General features: G+C 43.6%; 2 protein-coding genes and 1 non-coding gene across 6 annotated transcripts in view; 1 reads left to right on the top strand and 2 right to left on the bottom strand.

The window, feature by feature from the left end:
• LOC139570037 (LLGL scribble cell polarity complex component 2-like) overlaps nt 1–7,461 on the bottom strand; it is a 41,686-nt gene extending 34,225 nt beyond the window's left edge. For 2 of the 3 annotated variants that reach the window (XM_071391481.1, XM_071391483.1), the window contains exon 1: nt 7,167–7,461. The gene's annotated coding sequence lies outside the window, so the exon portion shown is untranslated. Of the gene's footprint in view, nt 1–955; nt 1,152–7,166 lie in introns of those variants that run through there. The other variant, XM_071391482.1, reaches the window with a different exon arrangement.
• A 143-nt stretch (nt 7,462–7,604) lies between these two features.
• Nucleotides 7,605–18,766, bottom strand: galk1 (galactokinase 1). 2 transcript variants are annotated; one of them, XM_071391485.1, is made up of 8 exons: nt 18,347–18,763; nt 15,288–15,477; nt 14,908–15,027; nt 14,690–14,825; nt 14,369–14,550; nt 14,141–14,291; nt 13,853–14,015; nt 7,605–8,048 (listed from the first exon to the last, which is right to left on the bottom strand). In XM_071391485.1, exons 1-8 carry the CDS (start codon nt 18,509–18,511, stop codon nt 7,977–7,979), a joined length of 1,179 nt encoding a protein of 392 aa, XP_071247586.1. In that variant the 5' UTR covers nt 18,512–18,763; the 3' UTR covers nt 7,605–7,976. The 2 variants fall into 2 exon arrangements, with proteins under 2 accessions (XP_071247586.1, XP_071247585.1); XM_071391484.1 differs by lacking the exon at nt 7,605–8,048 and adding an exon at nt 11,374–12,424 and having other exon boundaries at nt 18,347–18,766.
• A 457-nt stretch (nt 18,767–19,223) lies between these two features.
• On the top strand, nt 19,224–19,296 carry trnaa-agc (transfer RNA alanine (anticodon AGC)). The gene has a single exon. It is a non-coding gene; the product is annotated as a tRNA-Ala (tRNA).
• Nucleotides 19,297–20,934: the final 1,638 nt, after the last annotated feature.

Here is a 20,934-nt window from a genome sequence, read left to right as displayed (position 1 = left end):
ATATATGTATGCGCAGATATGTGTAGGCGGGTGCCGTATTTTTTTATTATTATTATTATTTTTTGCCTTGTCTCTGTTGTTGTATCTCTTTAATATGGGTGAAAATTGTGAAATTCCAATAAAAATACTGTAAAAAAAATTAAAAAAAACACCCTCCAAAGTTATGGCCATGGCCGCTGTACTTCTTAATGACCAAGCCCAAAAATGAGGCCAAATCAGGAAGTTCATCCCCCCACTCTTAAAGGGGGGCTGAACTTCCTGATTTGGCCTCGTTTTTGGGCTTGGCCATTAAGAAGTAATGACCAAGTGCAGGTGATATTGCTGCATCTTATGACTCTTTGGGTTGGGCAGAATGCATATTTTCATATCGGAGCAGCATGTGTAGAGTCTGCAGTCACTAGGGCAACGGGCCTGCCTTATCTGCTTGGAGAAGATGGGGGGGAAGCAGACAGGCGGAGAACAGAGAGACAAACTAAAGATCAAGATAGGAGTGGCAGCTGTACAGACAAGTCATCCAAAGGGCTTTGAACTTCTCAAACACGGCGGAAAGCCAACAATATGGTGTCGTCACCTTATTAATTCATCTGCTTACTTAGATAACGAGCAAGTTCAACATAGGGAACGCTGAATTCTGCATTTTTCCACACAGGAAACAAAGAACGTAATAGAAATATCTTGCAGCGTTTTATTAACGCAGATCTAAAATGGTTCTTATGGTAATTTCTGCTCGGCATCACTCATTTTGTGCTTCAGTTTCACTTCACTCGGATGACAAGTAACGAACGTGCATTCTAACAGCAGACAGCTACACACCAGTCAGCACTACTTTTCCCTTGGTGTAGCCAAGACGCAAGATTAACTTGAAGCAAAACAATAGGAAATGTAGTTCACTACATTCCTTCTATGGTAAACATACGAAACATGACGGTAATGCATCGTTTTTTGAAAAACATACCTTGCTTTTTCATTTACTTGTGTGGCTGCTAGCCAAATAGTGTTGCACTTCTGTTAACTGATGAATTATGCCGTTTTCTGCCAAATGTGTCTCAATGTATTTTCTGTGAAGGCAAACGTTGGACGTTCATGATCACGCTATTGAAGCAAAATAAAAAAATCTTTCCTTTCAATATAAAAAGCGACTCATCAATACACAGCTGGACTCACCTGCTCCCGCTTTCTCCCGTTGTGCAATTTACAAACACATGACTGGCTCAACTTCAAATAAAGTGACAGGTGAAATGAAGAACGCGATCTGCTTTCTCTCCTAACATATTGCGCAAGTTGATTGCAGGTATTTACTTAAAGTAACAACAAATATTCAAATGTATTGAGAAACGTCAAATAAATTGATTCAATGGTATTGAATACATTTTTTTTTAAAACCCATTTTTTTAACTAGGAAAGTCAGTTAAGAACAAATTCTTATTTTCAATGACGGCCTAGGAACAGTTGCCTTGTTCAGGGGCAGAACGACAGATTTTTCCCTCGTGAATTTGGGGATTCGACCTTGCAACCTTTCGGTTACAAGTCCAACGCTCTAACCACTAGGCTACCTGCCGCGGTATACACGGTACACCGCCCAAGCCTAATGACTAAGACAAAATTAATATTAAATTCTTCTGAAATACTTGGTTACGGGGAAATCACACCCATTCTTGGTTAGTTCGCAATCCCTCAAAACGTGACATCATCAAATTCCCAGCATTCTATCAACTTGAACCATCAGACAGGTGAGAGAGATGTCAGAGGGAGAAAAAAATACACACTAACGTGTCTGGACAGGGCACCAACACTGCCCGTAACTAGGCTAAATAACATACTACTACTACTAGAGCCCCGTCTTGAAAACAACATAGCTGGCATTCTGCTTCAGACCAAGTTGCCAGGAAATGCCTGCCATCTTAAATATTCTACTTATATTCTTATGCAATCGCCAGCTATGTCAGGGCTTTAAATTTAAAATATCCTACTAATATGTTACTTCCATGGAACAGGCTCATGAGTCAAAACAAATAGTTGATCAAACCAGAAGAAGGAAATTATGTCCCTTGTTATAAGTGTGGCTAGAAAATTAAAATGAGCCTAATTTGCGCTCTCTCTCTCACACACTCACACACTCACACACACACAACCTGTCTGACAAGTGCAGGAATCAACAATACAGTCGAGGTGAATTACCTGTGTTGGCAAGAAAACACCTCTCCCGTCCTCCTCCCAATCCCTTCCCTCGCTCACAGCATAAAGGAGGTGCTCTCCCTCAGTGTCAGTTACCCTCTCCTGATCCCTCTACTCTAAGAAAGAGGGGGGGCTTTTAGAGTCTCACTGACCCTTATAAAAATGTAGTCACGCTTCTTGGTGAAATTGCAAATAGACTCTTAACCGTCGGCCTGGGAAGCCAGAAGAGCGCAGGGCGGAACGTTTAGTCGGCCTGCATGAGCATTACATCCAAACATCAGAGAGAGAAAGGGGAAGGCAACCGCCTGTGTGAAGCGAGTACAGTCTGAACTATAGTCCCTCATTGCAGGGCTATTCTTAGTGATGACTCGACTCCCACTCACTCACTTCACAGTCAGCATGAACTGATGTGGCCTGCATGTTCCAATACTGTAGAAACATATTGCCTTGGTTGAGGTAGTGTAGGCCTAAACACTGATCTGACGAGGTTGAATAGGTGAAACCAACAACCTTTATTTCAAGGGTAATTGGATCGAGGAACAATGCGTTCACTGGGACCCTGTACCACAGCAGTGAGAGGCTGCTCTTCTCACCGTGTCAGTCTAAGGACAGAAACAAGATAATGTCTGGGTGTGGTCGGCAGGAAGTAAGACAGCGCCGCTCAACCCCTCTTTCCGGTAATCACAGTTCACAAATTGGCCATGTTGCGGTATGGTGACAATGCTGCTAGCTGTATTAATGCTCATAACCTACTGTGTGGAGTAGAGTGCACACTGACATTATCATCCCCTTGAGGGATGTTTGATGGTGGTATAATGCATCAAGCGAAGCGTTTCAACAGACTGGGTAGCGTAGGCCTACAGAGTCTTGACTATAGACAGAGGAATTACAGTCCTCCCAACAGAAGAATACGTTACCTTGTCTAGTTGCTCATCTTTTACAGTTGGCCTACTTTCTGACGCTTTAGTTCGCTACCTAGAACGGCACCTAGAGGCTTTAGTAAAACAAGGGAGGTATGTTCACAGCGACTCTACTTCCTCTCATGTCTCACTGGCTAACCACAGACAACTTCTCCTGCGAGGTAAACGGTTCCACATTGGCAAACAGGAGTCAGCCTAACTAGGACAGTCTACGGTATGTGGGCTTAACGAGCCACCGACAGAACATAGGACTTTCAACCTGAGTTTCCCCAACCGCACAAGGGCAACAACAGGCCCTCATAGGTTTACAAGCTAAAACATGACCCTATCAAGCCTGTGTGGTAAGGGAGTGCGCCTAGGCCACTCGACACAGGCTTGATAGGGTCATGTTTTAGCTTGTAAACCTATGAGGGCCTGTTTGTTGCCCTTTTACGGTTGGGGAAACTCAGGTTGAAAGTTTAAGTTAGACAGGTGAGATTTGGAGAATTTGTTTGGAGAATGAAAGTGGTCACTGGTTCGTCAGTTGCTCATTGTTTTGTAAACTTGCTGTATCTGTGCATCATTTTATGCTTTCCTGTCATTCAACACTTGGCTAAGTAGTAAGCACCCTTATCGTGGTCTATAGAGCTACTCTAATGAAAACAAACAGCCATAGAGATTCGATCTCTAGGTTTCCTTGGCTTTCCTTATCAAGACTGATCTATATTTTGTGACAGGCGGTTGTTTTGATTGGAGAGTTAGCCTCATTTCAGGTCGAAGTTTATCATGTCCCAACAGCTGTGGTATGCTGGGAACAAAGGGGTGTTGTTTGGCTAGCACAGCTGCAGGTGGGAATGAAGGAGTGGGCAGTGCCAGTGGACTGTCTGTCCTTTAGTGGTAGCCTGTCTGTCCTAGTCTTTTTTCCCCATGCATAGAAACCTATAGAAGCTAAATTATTTAGGCGGGGGGGGGGCAATAGAGCAAGGTGAGGAGTGAGGTACACCATATCGTAGTGGTAGGAAAACACTGGCATGTCCAAAGGAACAGCAAGCTTGACTCATTGAGTAAATAGTTGACACCTGTAAAACCCATTTAAAAAAAAAAAATAGAAATGAGTGCAAATGAATTACTGCATATTTGCATAGGTTTAATAGAACTGCAAACAGATGACAGGCAGTTGACAGACTGACTCACTGTCCTATGAATACAATCTTAGGTATTCTCACTGTTACCAGAGCCAAGAATAAAGTGGCGGTCATGTTTGAACCAAAACAGTCCTATGCTATGGACATTGGTCTTGAGGGCAAGATTGTTGTAATTTTGGTCATGAATTAATCCAAGTCACAACTCCATGCCCCACCCCTCCCAAAAGAGACAATTACTCATTGATGAAACCCTACTCTAACGGCGACTCAAAACTATCTCAACCTGTGAGCCGGAGAGACACGCCTTGCTCCTTAGTCCCTACCAACTCCTACTCTTTCCTTAAAATACATTTAAAAAACAAGATCAGCTTTAAAAATATTTGTCAGTTTCTCCCTCATGATACAAAATCAGTTATTAGCATAATGTCTTGTTACTTTTTAAACTAGATTCATATCATACATCACATTCACATATACAGTACCAGTCAAAAGTTGACACCTACTCATTAAAGGGTTTTTATTTTGACCATTTTTTACATTGCAAAATAATAGTGAAGACATCAAAACTATGAAATAACACATATGGAATCATGTAGTAACCAAAAAAGTGTTAAACAAAACATCTATAAAATAGCCCTAACACAGCCTGGAAGTGTGTTGGTTGGTCATTGTCCTGTTGAAAAACAAATGACAGTCCCACTAAACACAAACCAGATGGGATGGCATGTCACTGTGGGAGCAATGCTGGTTAAGTGTGCCTTTAAATTCAGTGAATTATTTAGACAGTGTCACCAGCAAAGCACCATCACACCTCCTCCACACTTCATGGTGGGAACCACACATTTGGAGATCATTCGTTCACCTACTCTGCATCTCACAAAGACACGGCGGTTGAAACCCAAAATCTCAAATTTGGACTCATCAGACCAAAGGACAGATTTCCACTGGTCTATGATTTCCATTGCTTATGTTTCTTGCCCAAGCAAGTCTCTTCTTATTGGTGTCCTTTAGTAGTGGTTTCTTCAACCATGAAGGCCTGATTCACACAGTCTCCTCTGAACAATTGATGTTGTGATATGTCTGTTACTTGAACTCTGTGAAGCATTTATTTGGGCTGCAATCTGAGGTGCAGGTAACTAATGAACTTATCCTCTGCAGCAGATTTAACTCGGTCTTCCCTTCCTGTGGTGGTCCTCATGAGAGCCAGTTTCATCATGGCGCTGGATGGTTTTTGCGACTGCATTAGAAGAAACTTTCAAAATTAGGCTTGGATCACAGTCAGCGTTCCAATTCATTACAAAGGTGTTCGATGGGGTTGAGGTCAGGGCTCTGTGCAGGTCAATCAAGTTCTTCCACACCAATTTCGACAATCCCTTTCTGTATGGAGCTCGCTTTGTGCACGAGGACACTGTCATGCTGAAACAGGAAATGGCCTTCCCCAACCTGTTGCCACAAAGTTGGAAGCACAGAATCATCTAGAATGTCATTGCATGCTGTAGCGTTAAGATTTTCCTTCACTGTAACTAAGGGGCCTCGCTCAAACCATGAAAAACAGCCCTAAACCATTATTCCTCCTCCAAACTTTACAGTTGTCACTATGTATTCGGGCAGGTTGGGTTCTCCTGGCATCTGCAAAACCCAGAGTTGTCCGTTGGAATGACAGATGGTGAAGTGCAATTCATCACTCCAGAGAAGGCATTTCTACTGCGCCAGAGTCCAAATGGCAGCGAGCTTAACACCACTCCAGCCGACATTTGGCATTGCGCATGGTGATCTTAGGCTTGTGTGCGGCTGCTCGGCCATGGAAACCCATTTCATGAAGCTCCTGCTGAACAGTTATTGTGCCGATGTTGCTTCTAGAGGCAGTTTGGAACTTGGTCGTGAGTGTTGCAACCGAGGACAGACAATATTTACACGCTACAGCACTCGGTGGTCCCGTTCTGTGAGCTTGTGTGGCCTACCACTTCGCAGCTGAGTTGTTCTTGCTCCAAGACATTTCCACTTCACAATAACAGTGCTTACAGTTGACTGGGGAAGCTCTAGCAGGGCAGACATTTTACAAACGGACTTTTTGGAAAGGTCACATCCTAGGACAGTATCACGTTGAAATTCACAGCTCTTCAGTAAGGCCAGTCTACTGTCAATGTTTCTATATTGAGATTGCAAGGATGTGTGCTTGATTGTATACACCTGTCAGCAACGGGTGTGGCTGAAATAGACGAATCCACTGCTTTGAAGGGGTGTCCACATACTTGTGTGTATGTATATATAGCTATATATTAAATCATAAGTCAAGAACTTCCCATCAGCAAGCTGACTAAACGTGAATTGTTTGTGATGGCCATGGTGAGTTTGTTTAGTTATTTCACTAGCCAATTAAACTCAAAGGCACGATTTATCCCATCGTAAACCGTGGAGTAGAGTTGAGTCGGCTACTAACTAGTTATTTCACCAACTTGTGCAGCAAATAAATTAGATGGCCAATTTGCTTGTTAGCCAACAGCTGCTTGTTTCAGTCCCTTGTATATAAAAGTAAAGATTATGATTTCATACGCGTTTAAGGTTTACAGACCCTTTCCTTCCTGGACATTGAATGGAATTAATGGCTTGGCAGCGGTTAACCAACAACACTCAAGCTAACCTAGCTAAAGTTAGTTAGCCAGCTAGTTAACCATTCATCACATGATGCTAGTTGGCAAATCAAGAGAACGTGACTTACTAGCTAGCTAGTTTAACCAACTAGTTAGCATGTACCCGTGTTATCCCCGAGTCCCTTAGCTACAATATATACGTTGACTTAAACTCAAACAGTAGCTGGCAATTCATCTTTCCCATCATATTTTGATAACATAACTAGCTGTCTAGTTAGTTATTTGGCTAGCTAACGACAGGCTACATCACCTGTAGAAGCGACACTCCTCTTTTGCTCGGGCCCTTCGAAACTCACCTTACTCCGAACGTGTCCACTATGCTTTCACCCGCTAATTCACAACGCTTGGTCGGCGTCCAGTTTTGCCACGTCTCGACTTCCCTAATCAATAAAAAATCGAATCAGAATCCAAAGCACGTCGTCGGCTTGTCTTGAAATACGTTAACTCAGATCCTGTGTTTGTTTGGTAGCTATTCCACTTTTCTTTCCTTAGCCCAGCCAAGGCAGCCTCGATGTTTCCTGACGATGCCCCTGACCCACAGAGTGCAACTTGACTGGCTAGCCTCCTCTGAGTAACTCCTCCTTTCACCTCCCCCTTCCGGGATACGAATCAGCGGGGGAGGGGGGCATGAGCAAAGAAATAGTTTTGGCTCCAAATGTAATATAATTTTTTTTTTTTTTAATTCCCCAAATACATTTTCGGATGTTGCATGAAGTTATAAGGTCTCAAACTCATTCTGAAGTTTAGAAGATTGTTTATTTTTGTAGATTTGCCTTATTTATAGTGGAACAATCATCCTATATTTATGGTACTTTTCTAATTGTACAAAACAACATTATTACAGTCTTTCAGATGCAACCACAAGAGATGATACTTTACTTGATTTAGTGCTTGGCAATTACTAGCTGTATTAATATCATGATAGTTTAAGGCACTCTGAAGAAAAGTCTTACAATAGATTGCTTTACCTGCTCATTTCGCCCCCACAGGATTGATTAAACATTGCTACATAAGCAAACAAAATATCATAGAAAAATCAATAGGAATGTGTTTTTTCTTTTTTTGCGATGAAGTTGTACATAATGGTAAAATGTAGTGTTTGCTCTTCATAGACTCATGACCCGAGCTCCTTGTGAGGGAGTTGTGATGTAGAAAGTTGGGGATCCACTGTATCGCTCCTGTAGAGAGAAATCCAAAGCTAATGAGTTATTTGATTTGCTTTTGAGTTCATTCAAAATATTGAAAACAGTAATGTAAGGATAAAAGTGAGGCCATCATCACCCTATTGCTTGCACATACATGTTTCCTTCAGGATCTGCAAACAAAGCTGCATTGGGGACTGAATAGATGGATAAGAGGAAGAGACTAGCTGTTTTCCAACCAGGCATCTTTCCTCTTCCATACTGATATTTTCCTCACATACTTCCTCCTTCCTCCGTTCTAAAATTACACATCACATCCCCCTTCCTCCTACAGTACAGTACTGACAAAATGTCAGTACAGACGCCCTATCCCCTCTGGACAAGAGGAATACCTAGTTGAGAATGCTGTTCATTGACTACAGCTCAGCATTCAACACCATAGTACCCTCCAAGCTCATCATTAAGCTCGAGGCCCTGGGTCTGAACCCCGCCCTGTATAAGTGGGTCCTGACCTTCCTGATGGGCCGCCCCCAGGTGGTGAAGGTAGGAAACAACATGTCCACTTCGCTGATCCTCAACACTGGGGCCCCACAAGGGTGCGTGCTCAGCATGCATGCCTCCAACTCAATCATCAAGTTTGCAGACGACACAACAGTAGTAGACCTGATTACCAACAATGACGAGACGGCCTACAGGGAGGAGGTGAGGGCCCTGAGTGTGTGGTGCAAGGAAAATAACCTCTCACTCAACGTCAACAAAACAAAGGAGCTGATCGTGGACTTCAGGAAACAGCAGAGGGAGCACCCCCCTATCCACATGGAAGGGACAGCAGTGGAGAAGTTGGAAAACTTGAAGTTCCTCGGCGTACACATCACGGACAAACTGAAATCGTCCACCCACACAGCCAGTGCGGGGAAGAAGGCGCAAAAGCGCCTCAGGAGGCTGAAGAAATGTGGCTTGGCACCTAAAACCCTCAAACTTTTACAGATGAACAATTGAGAGCATCCTGTCGGGCTGTATCACCGCCTGGTACGGCAACTGCACCGCCCGCAACCGCAGGGCTCTCCAGAGGGAGGTGCGGTCTGCCCAACGCATCACTAGGGGCAAACTACCTGCACCACCCGATGTCACAGGAAGGCCAAAAAGATCATCAAGGATAACAACCACCCGAGCCACTGCCTGTTCACCCCGCTATCATCTAGAAGGCGAGATCAGTACAGGTGCATCATAGCTGGGACCAACAGACTGAAAAACAGCTTCTATCTCAAGGCCATCAGACTGTTAAATAGCAATCACTAGCACAGAGGCTGCTGCCCTTTATACAGTTGAAGTCGGAAGTTTACATACACCTTAGCCAAATACATTTATACACACTTTTTCACAATTGCTGACTTTTAATCCATGTAAACAATCCCTGTCTTAGGTCAGTTAGGATTACCACTTTATTTTAAGAATGTAAAATGTCAGAATAATAGTAGAGAGAATGATTTATTTCAGCTTTGATATCTTTCATCACATTCTCAGTGGGTCAGAAGTTTACATACACTCAATTGGTATTTGGTAGCATTGCCTTTAAATTGTTTAACTTGGGTCAAATTTTTTGGGTAGCCTTCCACAAGCTTCCCACAATAAGTTGGTAAATTTTGGCCCATTCCTCCTGACAAAGCTGGTGTAACTGAGTCAGGTTTGTAGGCCTCCTTGCTCGCACACGCTTTTTCAGTTCTGCCCACAAATTTTCTATGGGATTGAGGTCAGGGCTTTGTGAAGGCTACTCTAATACCTTGACTTTGTTGTCCTGAAGCCATTTTGCCACAACTTTGGAAGTATGCTTAGGGTCATTGTCAATTTGGAAAACCCATTTGCAACCAAGCTTTAACTTTCTGACTGATGTCTTGAGATGTTGCTTCAATATATCCACATAATTTTCCGTCCTCATGATGTCATCTATTTTGTCAAGTGCACCTGTCCCTCCTGCAGCAAAGCACCCCCACAACATGATGCTGCCACCCCCGTGCTTCACGGTTGGGATGGTGTTCTTTGGCTTGCAAGCCTCCCCATTTTTCCTCCAAACATAACGATGGTCATTATGGCCAAACAGTTCTATTTTTGTTTCATCAGACCAGAGGACATTTCTCCAAAAGTACAATCTTTGTCCCCCTGTGCAGTTGCAAACTGTAGTCTGGCTTTTTAATGGGGGTGTTGGAGCAGTGGCTTCTTCCTTGCTGGGCGGCCTTTCAGGTTATGTCGATATAGAACTCGTTTAACTGTGGATATAGATACTCGTGCACCTGTTTCCTCCAGCATCTTCACAAGGTCCTTTGCTGTTGTTCTGGGATTGACTTGCACTTTTCGCACCAAAGTACGTTCCTCTCTAGGAGACAGAACGCGTCTCCTTCCTGAGCGGTATGATGGCTGCGTGGTCCCATGATGTTTATACTTGCGTACTATTGTTTGTACAGATGAATGTGGTACCTTCAGGCGTTTGGAAATTGCTCCCAAGGATGAACCAGACTTGTGGAGGTCTACATTTCTTTTTCTAAGGTCTTGGCTGATTTCTTTTGATTTTCCCATAATGTCAAGCAAAGAGACACTGAGTTTGAAGGTAGGCCTCGAAATACATCCACAGGTACACCTCCAATGATGTCAATTAGCCTATCAGAAGCTTCTAAAGCCATAATTTTCTGGAATTTTCCAAGCTGTTTAAAGGCACAGTCAACTTAGTGTATGTAAACTTCTGACCCACTGGAATTGTGATACGGTGAATTATAAGTGAAATAATCTGTCTGTAAACAACTGTTGGAAAAATGACTTGTGTCATGCACAAAGTAGATGTCCTAACTGACTTGCCAAAACTATAGTTTGTTAACAAGAAATTTGTGGAGTGGTTGAAAACAAGTTTTAATGACTCCAACCCAAGTGTATGTAAACTTCCGACTTCAACTGTACAGAGACTTGAAATCACTGGCCACTTTATTAATGGAACACTAGTCACTTTAATAATGTTTACATATTTAGCATTACTCATCTCATATGTATATACTGTATTCTATTCTACTGTATCTCAGTCTGTCGCGCCGACATTGCTCGTCCAAATATTGATATTCTTTATTCCTTTACTGTAGATTTGTGTATTGTTGTGAATTTCTTAGATATTACTTGTTAGATCTTACTGCACTGTTGGAGCTAGAAACAAGTATTTCGCTACACCCGGAATAACATCTGATAAATATGTGTATGTGACCCATAACATCTGTTAAATAGGTGACCAATAACATCTGCTAAATATGTGTATGTGACCAATACCATTTGATTTGAGGAACTTGAACCAGTCTGACTGATAGGGGGTTCAGGGAGAAATACCTTTTCATTTAGTAGTGTTTATTAAATTGATGAGCTGAAAACATATCTACAGACGGATCAGTTTATTACACTGTTACACTGTTTTACAAAACAGTACCAACAAATGTACTCATACCCGCTCTGTGGAATGGTCGGATCACCCCTCCTACCAACGCAGCACACTCTCTCACAGACAATCCACAAACTCTAACACACCCTGTCTCCGTCTCTCTCTTTAAGAAATGCACTGATCATCGACAGGATGAGCAGACAACCATTCCTTATTGTTGGGGACAGGGTCTATTCTGTAAAACCAGATGAAGGCCTACCCTACAGTTTAGAACAGACTCCACAGCAGGGCTACTGAGGTCAGAGTTCGTTAGAGGGTTCAGATGGCAGGATCAGTCTCAGCTTCACATCAAAGAGAGGATTGTAAACATCATAGATCGACCTTTCCAATGTTAGTAAAGTCTGTTAGTTATAGACCATTCATAAGCAGTAATTTTCAGTAGATTGGAAACAATATAGGGTGACCTTTGTTATTTTAGTAAGTCTATGACTGGTGGTTCAGTGGTGAGCTGGAATGAGCTATATCACTACCGTACAAGCTGTAGAGTACGGCAGTTCAAAATGTCCACGGGGTCAGGGGTCACTGAGTCGACCCTAAAACCCTCCGCCAGAGACATCGTCAGCAGCTCCTCCACAAACCCGCGCATGTCTTTGACCTCACAGGGGCTGCGGCGCGGGATGATGACATCACAGAGGTCCCCAGAGTGGGTCTGTGTGGCCCAAGAGTCCGAGACGACGAGTCCTCGGTACTGCTGTTTCTCATACTGGTCCTGGGGAAGTTCGTCTGGCCGGGGAACCCACTCCAGTTTGAGCCGGTTGTGGCGCTGGTCACTGGGGAGAGGGGAGGTAGGACCCTGGGTGGTACGGTAGGAGAAACGCTCACAGAGGACAACCAGAAAGGCACGCCAGGTACAGAAGATTTCGGCGGTGAGGATGCGCACTGAGCATGTGCGGAGTTCATAGTTCTCGGGAGCACGGCGTAGGTTGAAGTGTAGCACACGCACCTGAAATGAGAACGACAGGTTGATGCTGAAGTGCTAATGTGGAGGCACACCCACGTTCCACATTAACCAACCCACATGCACACACGCATGCTTACACTACAACGCTAGCAAACACGCAAATAAATACACACACACACCTGGCAGTCCACATCCACCAGCAGCATGGCTCCTCTGGGTGCGTCTCTCAGGCTGAGCGGTCCGGCCTCGACGCGCCGCCGTATCTCATCCAGTAGGGGGCGTATCTGGAAGAAATCTGCCTCCCTCCTCAGCAGCCTCATCTCAGAGAACCCCTCCGGCAGATCCAGGGAGCTGGAACGCAGGAAGTTCAGGATATAGCGGAAAACTTTCCCATCGCGGTCGATGAACACATTTCCCCGTTTGTCCCGGAGCGTGGAGATCTGTCCGGTGAACATAGCCCCCAGCATGGAGTCTTGGTAGCGTGTCAGAGTGTCCAGGGTCGTGGTGTAGATCTCCCCGCCAACGTTGAGAGACACGGGGTCCGACAGGGAGTTACTGTTGCTGTTAGTGTTGCTGTCCGGGGAGTTTAGGTTCAGCATCCTCAGGCACTGAGGCGACCTCTGCTCAGGTTAGAACACTCTGGATTGGAAGTGGTGGAACTCTTGTGGAACACTCCTGTTTTTGTCTCTTTCTATGGAATGCAGTGCTGTTTCAAGTGTCTTTTGTATCCTGAAGACACTTTTGTTTCAGAGGTGAAAGGTCGAATCTGTATCTGGGATATGAGCGACTCACAAAAAGACCCAAGAATGATGAGAAGACAAAAAGATCTGAAAATATAGTCTCAGTGGGTCTGGAAGCTGGATCTGTAAAAAGCCGGTGTTCTGCGCAGGTCGATTTTATCTATCAGTAGTTCTGTTTCTTCATGGTGTTGTGCTGTTTAGGATTCCTGTCAGTGAGCCGAGGCCTGGCTAGTTGCATAAGGCTGTTTGTTTCAGAGCTGCTGGCAGCGGGAGACAAGGACAGCGAGGCGACCGGACTCGAATGCTAATAAAGGGACGCTGCTAGCTTTTATTCTCCTGCCGTAACCCATACTCAGTGCTCTCACACACACAGACAGGGGTGCGTGCACAAACACACACACACACACTCTCTCTCTCTCTCTCTCTCTCTCTCAGGGCTGTCCGGGCAAGACACAGCCCAGGGTCCGAGCAGTTTGTCTTAAAGTGACAGAAGAGATTCTAAAAGCGCTTTTATCCACAGTGATTAGTTTGGGCAAGCTTGTCACCAAGTCCCCTTCACACAGTGTGTGTGTGTGTGTGTGTCAAATAAAATGTTAATGGTCACATACTCATATTTAGCAGATGTTATTGCGGGTGTAGCGAAATGCTTGTGTTCCTAGCTCCAACAGTGCAGTAGTATCTAACAATTCACCTGCCGTGTGTGTGTGTGTGTGTGTGTGTTCTTCCTCACCTGTATGTTCTGCATGGTCCTGTCTATGGCTTCAGCCTGCAGTAGTGTGACAGTACATCCTCCAAACCCTCCCCCTGTCATCCTGCTGCCAAACACACCCTCCACCTCCATGGCTGCAGACACCAGCTCATCCAGCTCCTTGCAGCTCACTTCAAACAAGTCCCTGACAGTAGGGAACACATTACCGAGGGATGCATTTCTATCATGGTTTTCATGCATTAAAAAAATATTTGGGACATTAATACATTGACTGCATTGAGGATTTCTTTGAGGGTGGTCTCTATTCACCTGAGTGAGTTGTGGCTTTCCACCATGAGTTTGCCAAACTCTTTGTATTCCCCTTTCTTCAGGGACTCTGCTGCCTGGGCCGTCCGCGCTATCTCCTCGATTACATGACGAGCCCTTCGATAGGTCTCATCGTCCAATCGGCTCTTAGCATCTGGAACAATGGGGGGGATCACAAGAAATATCAGGACACAATGATTGTATTAGACTAGAACATCCTCTCGTTCTTACCCTCCAGGTCCTTCAGTGTGGCATCTCTCAGGCTGGCCTTTTCCAAGATGGCAGCTGCCTCCTCACACTGTCGTCGTCTGCTAGGGTACTCGCTGCCCGTCAGAGAATGCTTCACGTTCGAGTTACTGATGAGGATGACAAGGCCTGGGTCTGACAGAGGGACAGGAGTGGCCTCCAGGGACCTGGGCGGACAACAGCAGCGTATTACACAGTAAAAAGACAGTAACAACCCTTTTAAGTACAGTGTTAGCATTACTTTACCATGAGCCTATAGCCTTTAGCATTAGCCATAACACTTGAGCCTATAACCAGGCCTGTTACCTGCAGTCTATGAGTAGAGCATGAGCCTCCCTGCCCAGCACGGAGACAAACTGGTCCATGATGCCGCAGGGCACACCTGCATGGGTGTGTTCTGCCTTCTGGCACGCCACTGCCTTCGCCACCTTGTCCCCGTCATCTGAGGAGGGTAGTGGGATGGCATTATGACATGTAGCCTCACTCACAGACTATTGGATGTCACCCAAATATAGTCCACTCACCTGGCTTGAGCTGCTGTAGGAATGTGTACATGGCTACCTCTAGAGAGGCTGAGCTGGACAGACCGCCTCCTAGAGGGACACTACTGGCTATCACTGCCCTGAACCCTGGGACTGGAGGAGCTGAAGGGAGGGATGGGGAGAGAGAGCGGACGGAGAGAGACAGAGAGATAGAGATAGAGAGAGGGGGGAGACAGAGAGTGAGAGGTATAGAGAGGGAGAGAGAGAGAGAGAGGGGGAGACAGAGTGAAAGATATATATAGAGAGAGGGGGGAGACAGAGAGTGAGAGAAAGGGGGGAGAGAGAGAGACAGAGAGTGACACAACACATCACATTTCAACAGTACTCATGATGTGATACATTAGGTATTGCTTTCCATTCACCTCTGTAGTGCTGCACCACTCCTTTGACATAATTGGCCCAGCTGGGTTTCCCAGGAGACAGAGGAGCCTTGTCATTGGGCAAGTCAAAGTCCACTCTCCTGGGCTCCTCCACATCTTTAGCAGCAGTAATGATGGAGGCACTCTGGCCAGAGGTCCTACTGCCAACCACCACCGTCACCATGGGCAGAGCCTGGCACAAGGATGAAAGAGATACCGCATTGGAGATATGTGACTGACTGATGAGTGCTTCTGGGCTGGGGATCTGTAAAACCATGTTCACTAAATAGTACCCGCAAAACACCACTGTTGACGTTGAGACTGAAGAGGCGACTCTGGGATGCTGGCCTTCTAGGTAGAGTTGCAAAGAAAAAGTCATATCTCAGACTGGCCAATAAAAATAAAAGATTAAGATGGGCAAGAGAACACAGACACTGGACAGAGGAACTCTGCTTAGAAGGACAGCATCCCGGAGTCGCCTCTTCACTGTTGACATTGAGACTGGTGTTTTGCGGGTACTATTTAATGAAGCTGCCAGTTTAGGACTTGTGAGGCGTCTGTTTCTCAAACTAGACACTAATGTACTTGTCCTCTTGCTCAGTTGTGCACCGGGGCCTCACTGCTCTTTCTATTCTAGTTAGACCCAGTTTGCGCTGTTCTATGAAGGGAGTAGTACACAGCATTGTACAAGATCTTCAGTTTCTTGGCAATTTCTCACATGGAATAGCCTTCATTTCTCAGAACAAGAATAGACTGACATGTTTCAGAAGAAAGTTCTTTGTTTCTGGCCATTTTGAGCCTGTAATCGAACCCACAAATGCTGATGCTCCAGATACTCAACTAGTCTAAAAAAGGCAAGTTTTATTGCTTCTTAAATCAGCACAACCGTTTTCAGCTGTGCTAACATAATTGCAAAAGGGTTTCTAATGATCAATTAGCCTTTTAAAATGATAAACTTGAATTAGCTAACACAACGTGCCATTGGAACACAGGAGTAATGGTTGCTGATAATGGGCCTCTCTACGCCTATGTAGATATTCCATTAAACAATCAGCCGTTTCCAGCTACAATAGTCATTTACAACATTAACAATGTCTACACTGTATTTTTGATCAATTTGATGTTATTTTCATGGATAATTTTTTTTCCTTACTTTCAAAAACAAGGACATTTCTAAGTGACCCCAAACTTCTGAACTGTAGTGTCCATCTCCAATGTCTCCTTTGCTTCTGGGCTGGGGATCTGTAAAGCCTGTAAATGTACATCTCCAATGTCTCCTGACCTACATACAATGACCCTGTACTAATCAAATAATAACCACAAACAGTACCAGTCAAAAGTGTGGACACACCACCTCATTTAAGTTTTTTTCGTAATTTTTTTACATTTTTTACATTGTAGAATAATAGTGTAGACATCAAAACTATGAAATAACACATATTATGGAATCATGTAGTAACCCAAAAAAGTGATAAACTAATCAACATATATTTGAGATTCTTCAAAGTAGCCACCCTTTGCCTTGATGACCGCTTTGCAAACTCTTGGCATTCTCTCAACCACCTTCATGAGGTAGTCACCTGGAATGCATTGATTGATTGGCTCAAATGCATTAAGAAGGAAAGACATTTCACAAATTAACATTTAACAAGGCACATGTGTTAATTTGTGAAATGTCTTTCCTTCTTAATGCATTTGAGCCAATCAGTTGTATTGTGACAAGGTAGGGGTGGTATATAGCCCTTTGGTAAAAGACCAAGTCCATATTATGGTAAGAACAGCTCAAATAAGCAAAGAGAAGCGACAGTCCATCATTACTGAAAGACATGAAGGTCAGTCAATCCGGAACATTTTAAGATCTTTTAAAGTTTCTTCAAGTGCAGTCGCAAAAACCATCAAGTGCTATGATGAAACTGGTTCTCATGAGGACCGCCACAGGAAAGAAAGACCCAGAGTTACCTCTGCTGCAGAGGATAAGTTCATTAGAGTTACCAGCCTCAGATTGCAACCTAAATAAATGTTTCACAGAGTTCAAGTAACATCTCAAAACTGTTTAGAGGACACTGCATGAATCAGGCCTTTATGGTCAAATTGCTGCAAAGAAACCACTACTATAGGACACCAAAGAAGAGAATTGATTGGGCCAAGAAACACAAGCAATGGACATTAGATCGGTGGAAATCTGTCCTTTGGTCTGTTGAGTCCAAATTTGAGATGGTTGGTTCCAACCGCAGTGTCTTTGTGAGATGCAGAGTAGTTAGACGGATGATCTCATGTGTGGTTCCCTCCTTGAAGCATGGAGGAGGAGGTGTGATGCTGTGGGGGTGCTTTGCTGGTGACACTGTCTGTGATTTATTTAGAATTCAAGGCACACTTAACCAGCATGGCTACCACTGCATTCTGCAGCGATATGCAATCCCATCTGGTTTGCGCTTGAGCCTGCCTGCCCAGCACAAACGATCATTTGTTTTTCAACAGGACTATGACCCAAAACACACCTCCAGGCTGTGTAAGAGCTATTTGACCAAAGAGAGTGATGGAGTGCTGCATCAGATGACCTGAACTCCACAATCACCTGACCTCAACCCATTTGAGATGGTTTGGGATGATGCATCCAACAAGTGCTCAGCATATGTGGGAACTCCTTTAAGACTGTTGGAAAAGTATTCCTCATGAAGCTGGTTGAGAGACTGCCAAGAGTGTCATCAAGACAAAGGGTGGCTACTTTGAAGAATCTCAAATATAAAATATATTTTGATTTGTTTAACACTTTTTTGGTTACTACATGATTCCCTATGTGTTATGTCATTTTTTTTGACGTGTTCACTAATAGTCTACAATGTAGAATAATAAAATAAAAAAATAAAGAAATTAAAGAAAAACCCATGAATGATTAGGTGTATCCAAACTTTTGACTGATACTGTACTTCAGCTGTCAATGCAAACGGCAGGGATTTCATGAATCTGTGCACCCAGTGTGGACTGGACTATATAAGTGACACTTTACAGTCCTAAATAAACAACCATTGATATCATAAACACAACTTTCATGACATTATTACCATAGGGAGGACGAATCCTTGGTTGTAGTCGATGTGCTCCCCTATCAGGTTGACCCTGCCTGGGGCACACACTGCCACCTGTGGACCATCTCCCCCGAAGCTCTGCTCGTACACACGTCGAGCCTCGGCAACCAACTCGGACACACTCGGGACTGGACTGGCCATGAATGGAGCAGACGGGTAGAGTAGACAAATCACGAATTCAGAGTCCAAAATCCAGCAGCAGCACTTTGTAATCTTCAACCATTCGAATCTTACGTGAGGTTCTAAGTTTGAGATACCGTTTGAATCACGATAAATAATAGTGTATTACAAGTTTTAAAAACGAATAAACCTTTCTTGGAGTTGGATTAACGTTGCAATAAAATTGTGATAAAATGACATGTGTCAGCTGACTCACTTCCTGAATTGGGCTGGTTTGTTTTTACCCTACGATTGGCTTAGAAAGGTCACATGACACTGTCAGCTGCGTCCCTTCCCTAAAACCAATGTACAAGGAAATAGACAACGTTTAATTGAAATGACTAGTAAACGTCTACAATACAAAATACATTGGACAAGGGTGGATTTTTTTTCCGGTGAAATAGATTATGTGACAAACAGCGCATGGAAACGCTTTTTATGTACAAATATTTTAATGAATAATCATCATGTCGAAGTCATTGGACTCACATAATGCTATGTTAAATTGTTCTCGCTACAACCATCCCTTTTTATGTAGAATGCGCATATCTTTTTGTGCTAATGTTATACTTTTCTCTTAAAAATCTTTCAACTAGTGGATGAAATCTAGCCATTGATAACTAACAGGCCCAGCACTGTAAACTTTTGCAGTGGTGTAAATCTAGTACTCAAAACTTCCGTTGTTAAAACAGCTGGGGGATTAGCTCAAATGGTAGAGCGCTCGCTTAGCATGCGAGAGGTAGCGGGATCGATGCCCGCATCCTCCAATACTTTTCGCAGCAACTCCCGAGATATTAAAGGCAACGTGTATACATATCCAGTATTCGTGTAGTGAATATTTATTATCCAATACAATGCATGTTCAACACGTTTCCATGCCTTCCCTCGATCTCTCAGTAGAGGGCGGTATGTTCTCATCCAACTAGAGATAACTGTCAAAATAAAGGAAACACTTGAGTAAATGAGTGATAAAAAGCATATTGTCACTGCACTCTATACTCCTCTGTAAATTGGTAATCTCTGTATACACGTCACAAGACCCACTGGTTGACGCTTATTTATAAAACCCTCTTAGGCCTCACTCCCCCCTATCTGAGATATCTACTGCAGCCCTCATCCTCCACATACAACACCTGTTCCGCCAGTCACATTCTGTTAAAGGTCCCCAAAGTACACACATCCCTGATTCGCTCCTCTTTTCAGTTCGCTGCAGCTAGTGACTGGAACGATCTGCAACGAACACTCAAACTGGACAGTTTTATCTCAATCTCTTCATTCAAATACTCAATCATGGACACTCTTACTGACAGTTGTGAATCCTTTGCGTGATGTATTGTTGTCTCTACCTTCTTGACCTTTGTGCTGTTTGACTGTGCCCAATAATGTTTGTACCATGTTTTGTTGCTACCATGTTGTTGTCATGTTGTGTTGCTACCATGTTGTGTTGTCATGTGTTGCTGCCTTGCTATGTTGTTGTCTTAGGTCTCTCTTTATGTAGTGTTGTGTTGTCTCTCTTTATGTAGTGTTGTGGTGTCTCTCTTGTCTTGATGTGTGTTTTGTCCTATATTTATATTTTTAAATCCAGGCCCGGCCCCGCAGGAGGCCTTTTGCCTTCTGGTAGGCCGTCATTGTAAATAAGAATTTGTTCTTAACTGACTTGCCTAGTTAAATAAAGGTTAAATAAATAAAATAAATATTGAAAGCAGGTGCTTCCACATAGGTGTGGTTCCTTAATTAAGTAATTAAAACATAATAACACCATGCTTAGGGTCATGCATAAAACTGGCTACAATGGCTAGAAGAAGCGATCTCAGTGATTTTGAAAGAGGGGTCTCAAAGGAGCATAGGGGGTTTAAGTAAAAATACTTTAAAGTACTACTTAAGTTGTTATTGGAGGTATCTGTACTTTACTTTACGATTTATATTTTTGACAATTTTTACTTCACTACATTCCTAAAGACACGTATGTACCTTTTACTTCATACAATTTTCCTGACACTCAAAAGTACTCGTTACATTATGAATGGCTAGAATGACAGGAAAATGGTCCAATTCACGCACGTATCAAGAGAACATCCCTGGTCATCCCTATTGCCTCTGATCTGGCGGACTCACTAAACACACATGCTTTGTTTGTCTGTGTTGGATTGTGCCCCTGGATATCCGTGAATAAAAAAACAAGAAAATGTTGCCAACTGTAGAGCCTGTGCAATTTCAACCAGTGTTGATCATTCAGGCCAATATCAAGTGTATTTGTTTTATTATAAACAATTGGTTCATGACCAACCCTTCAAAGATGTATGATTTAAAGTCGGAAGTTATTGCACAAAATAAACAAATAATATATATTCAAGGAGATGGAGAAAAGGAGAGAGAAGGGAGGAGAAGTGCTGAAATTAGGTCCC

This window comes from Salvelinus alpinus, chromosome 3, assembly GCF_045679555.1.
Source record: "Salvelinus alpinus chromosome 3, SLU_Salpinus.1, whole genome shotgun sequence".
NCBI classification, from domain to species: Eukaryota; Metazoa; Chordata; class Actinopteri; order Salmoniformes; family Salmonidae; genus Salvelinus; species Salvelinus alpinus.
The sequence above is the reverse complement of the archived record's forward strand: the minus strand, read 5'-3'. Positions and strand labels throughout refer to the sequence as shown.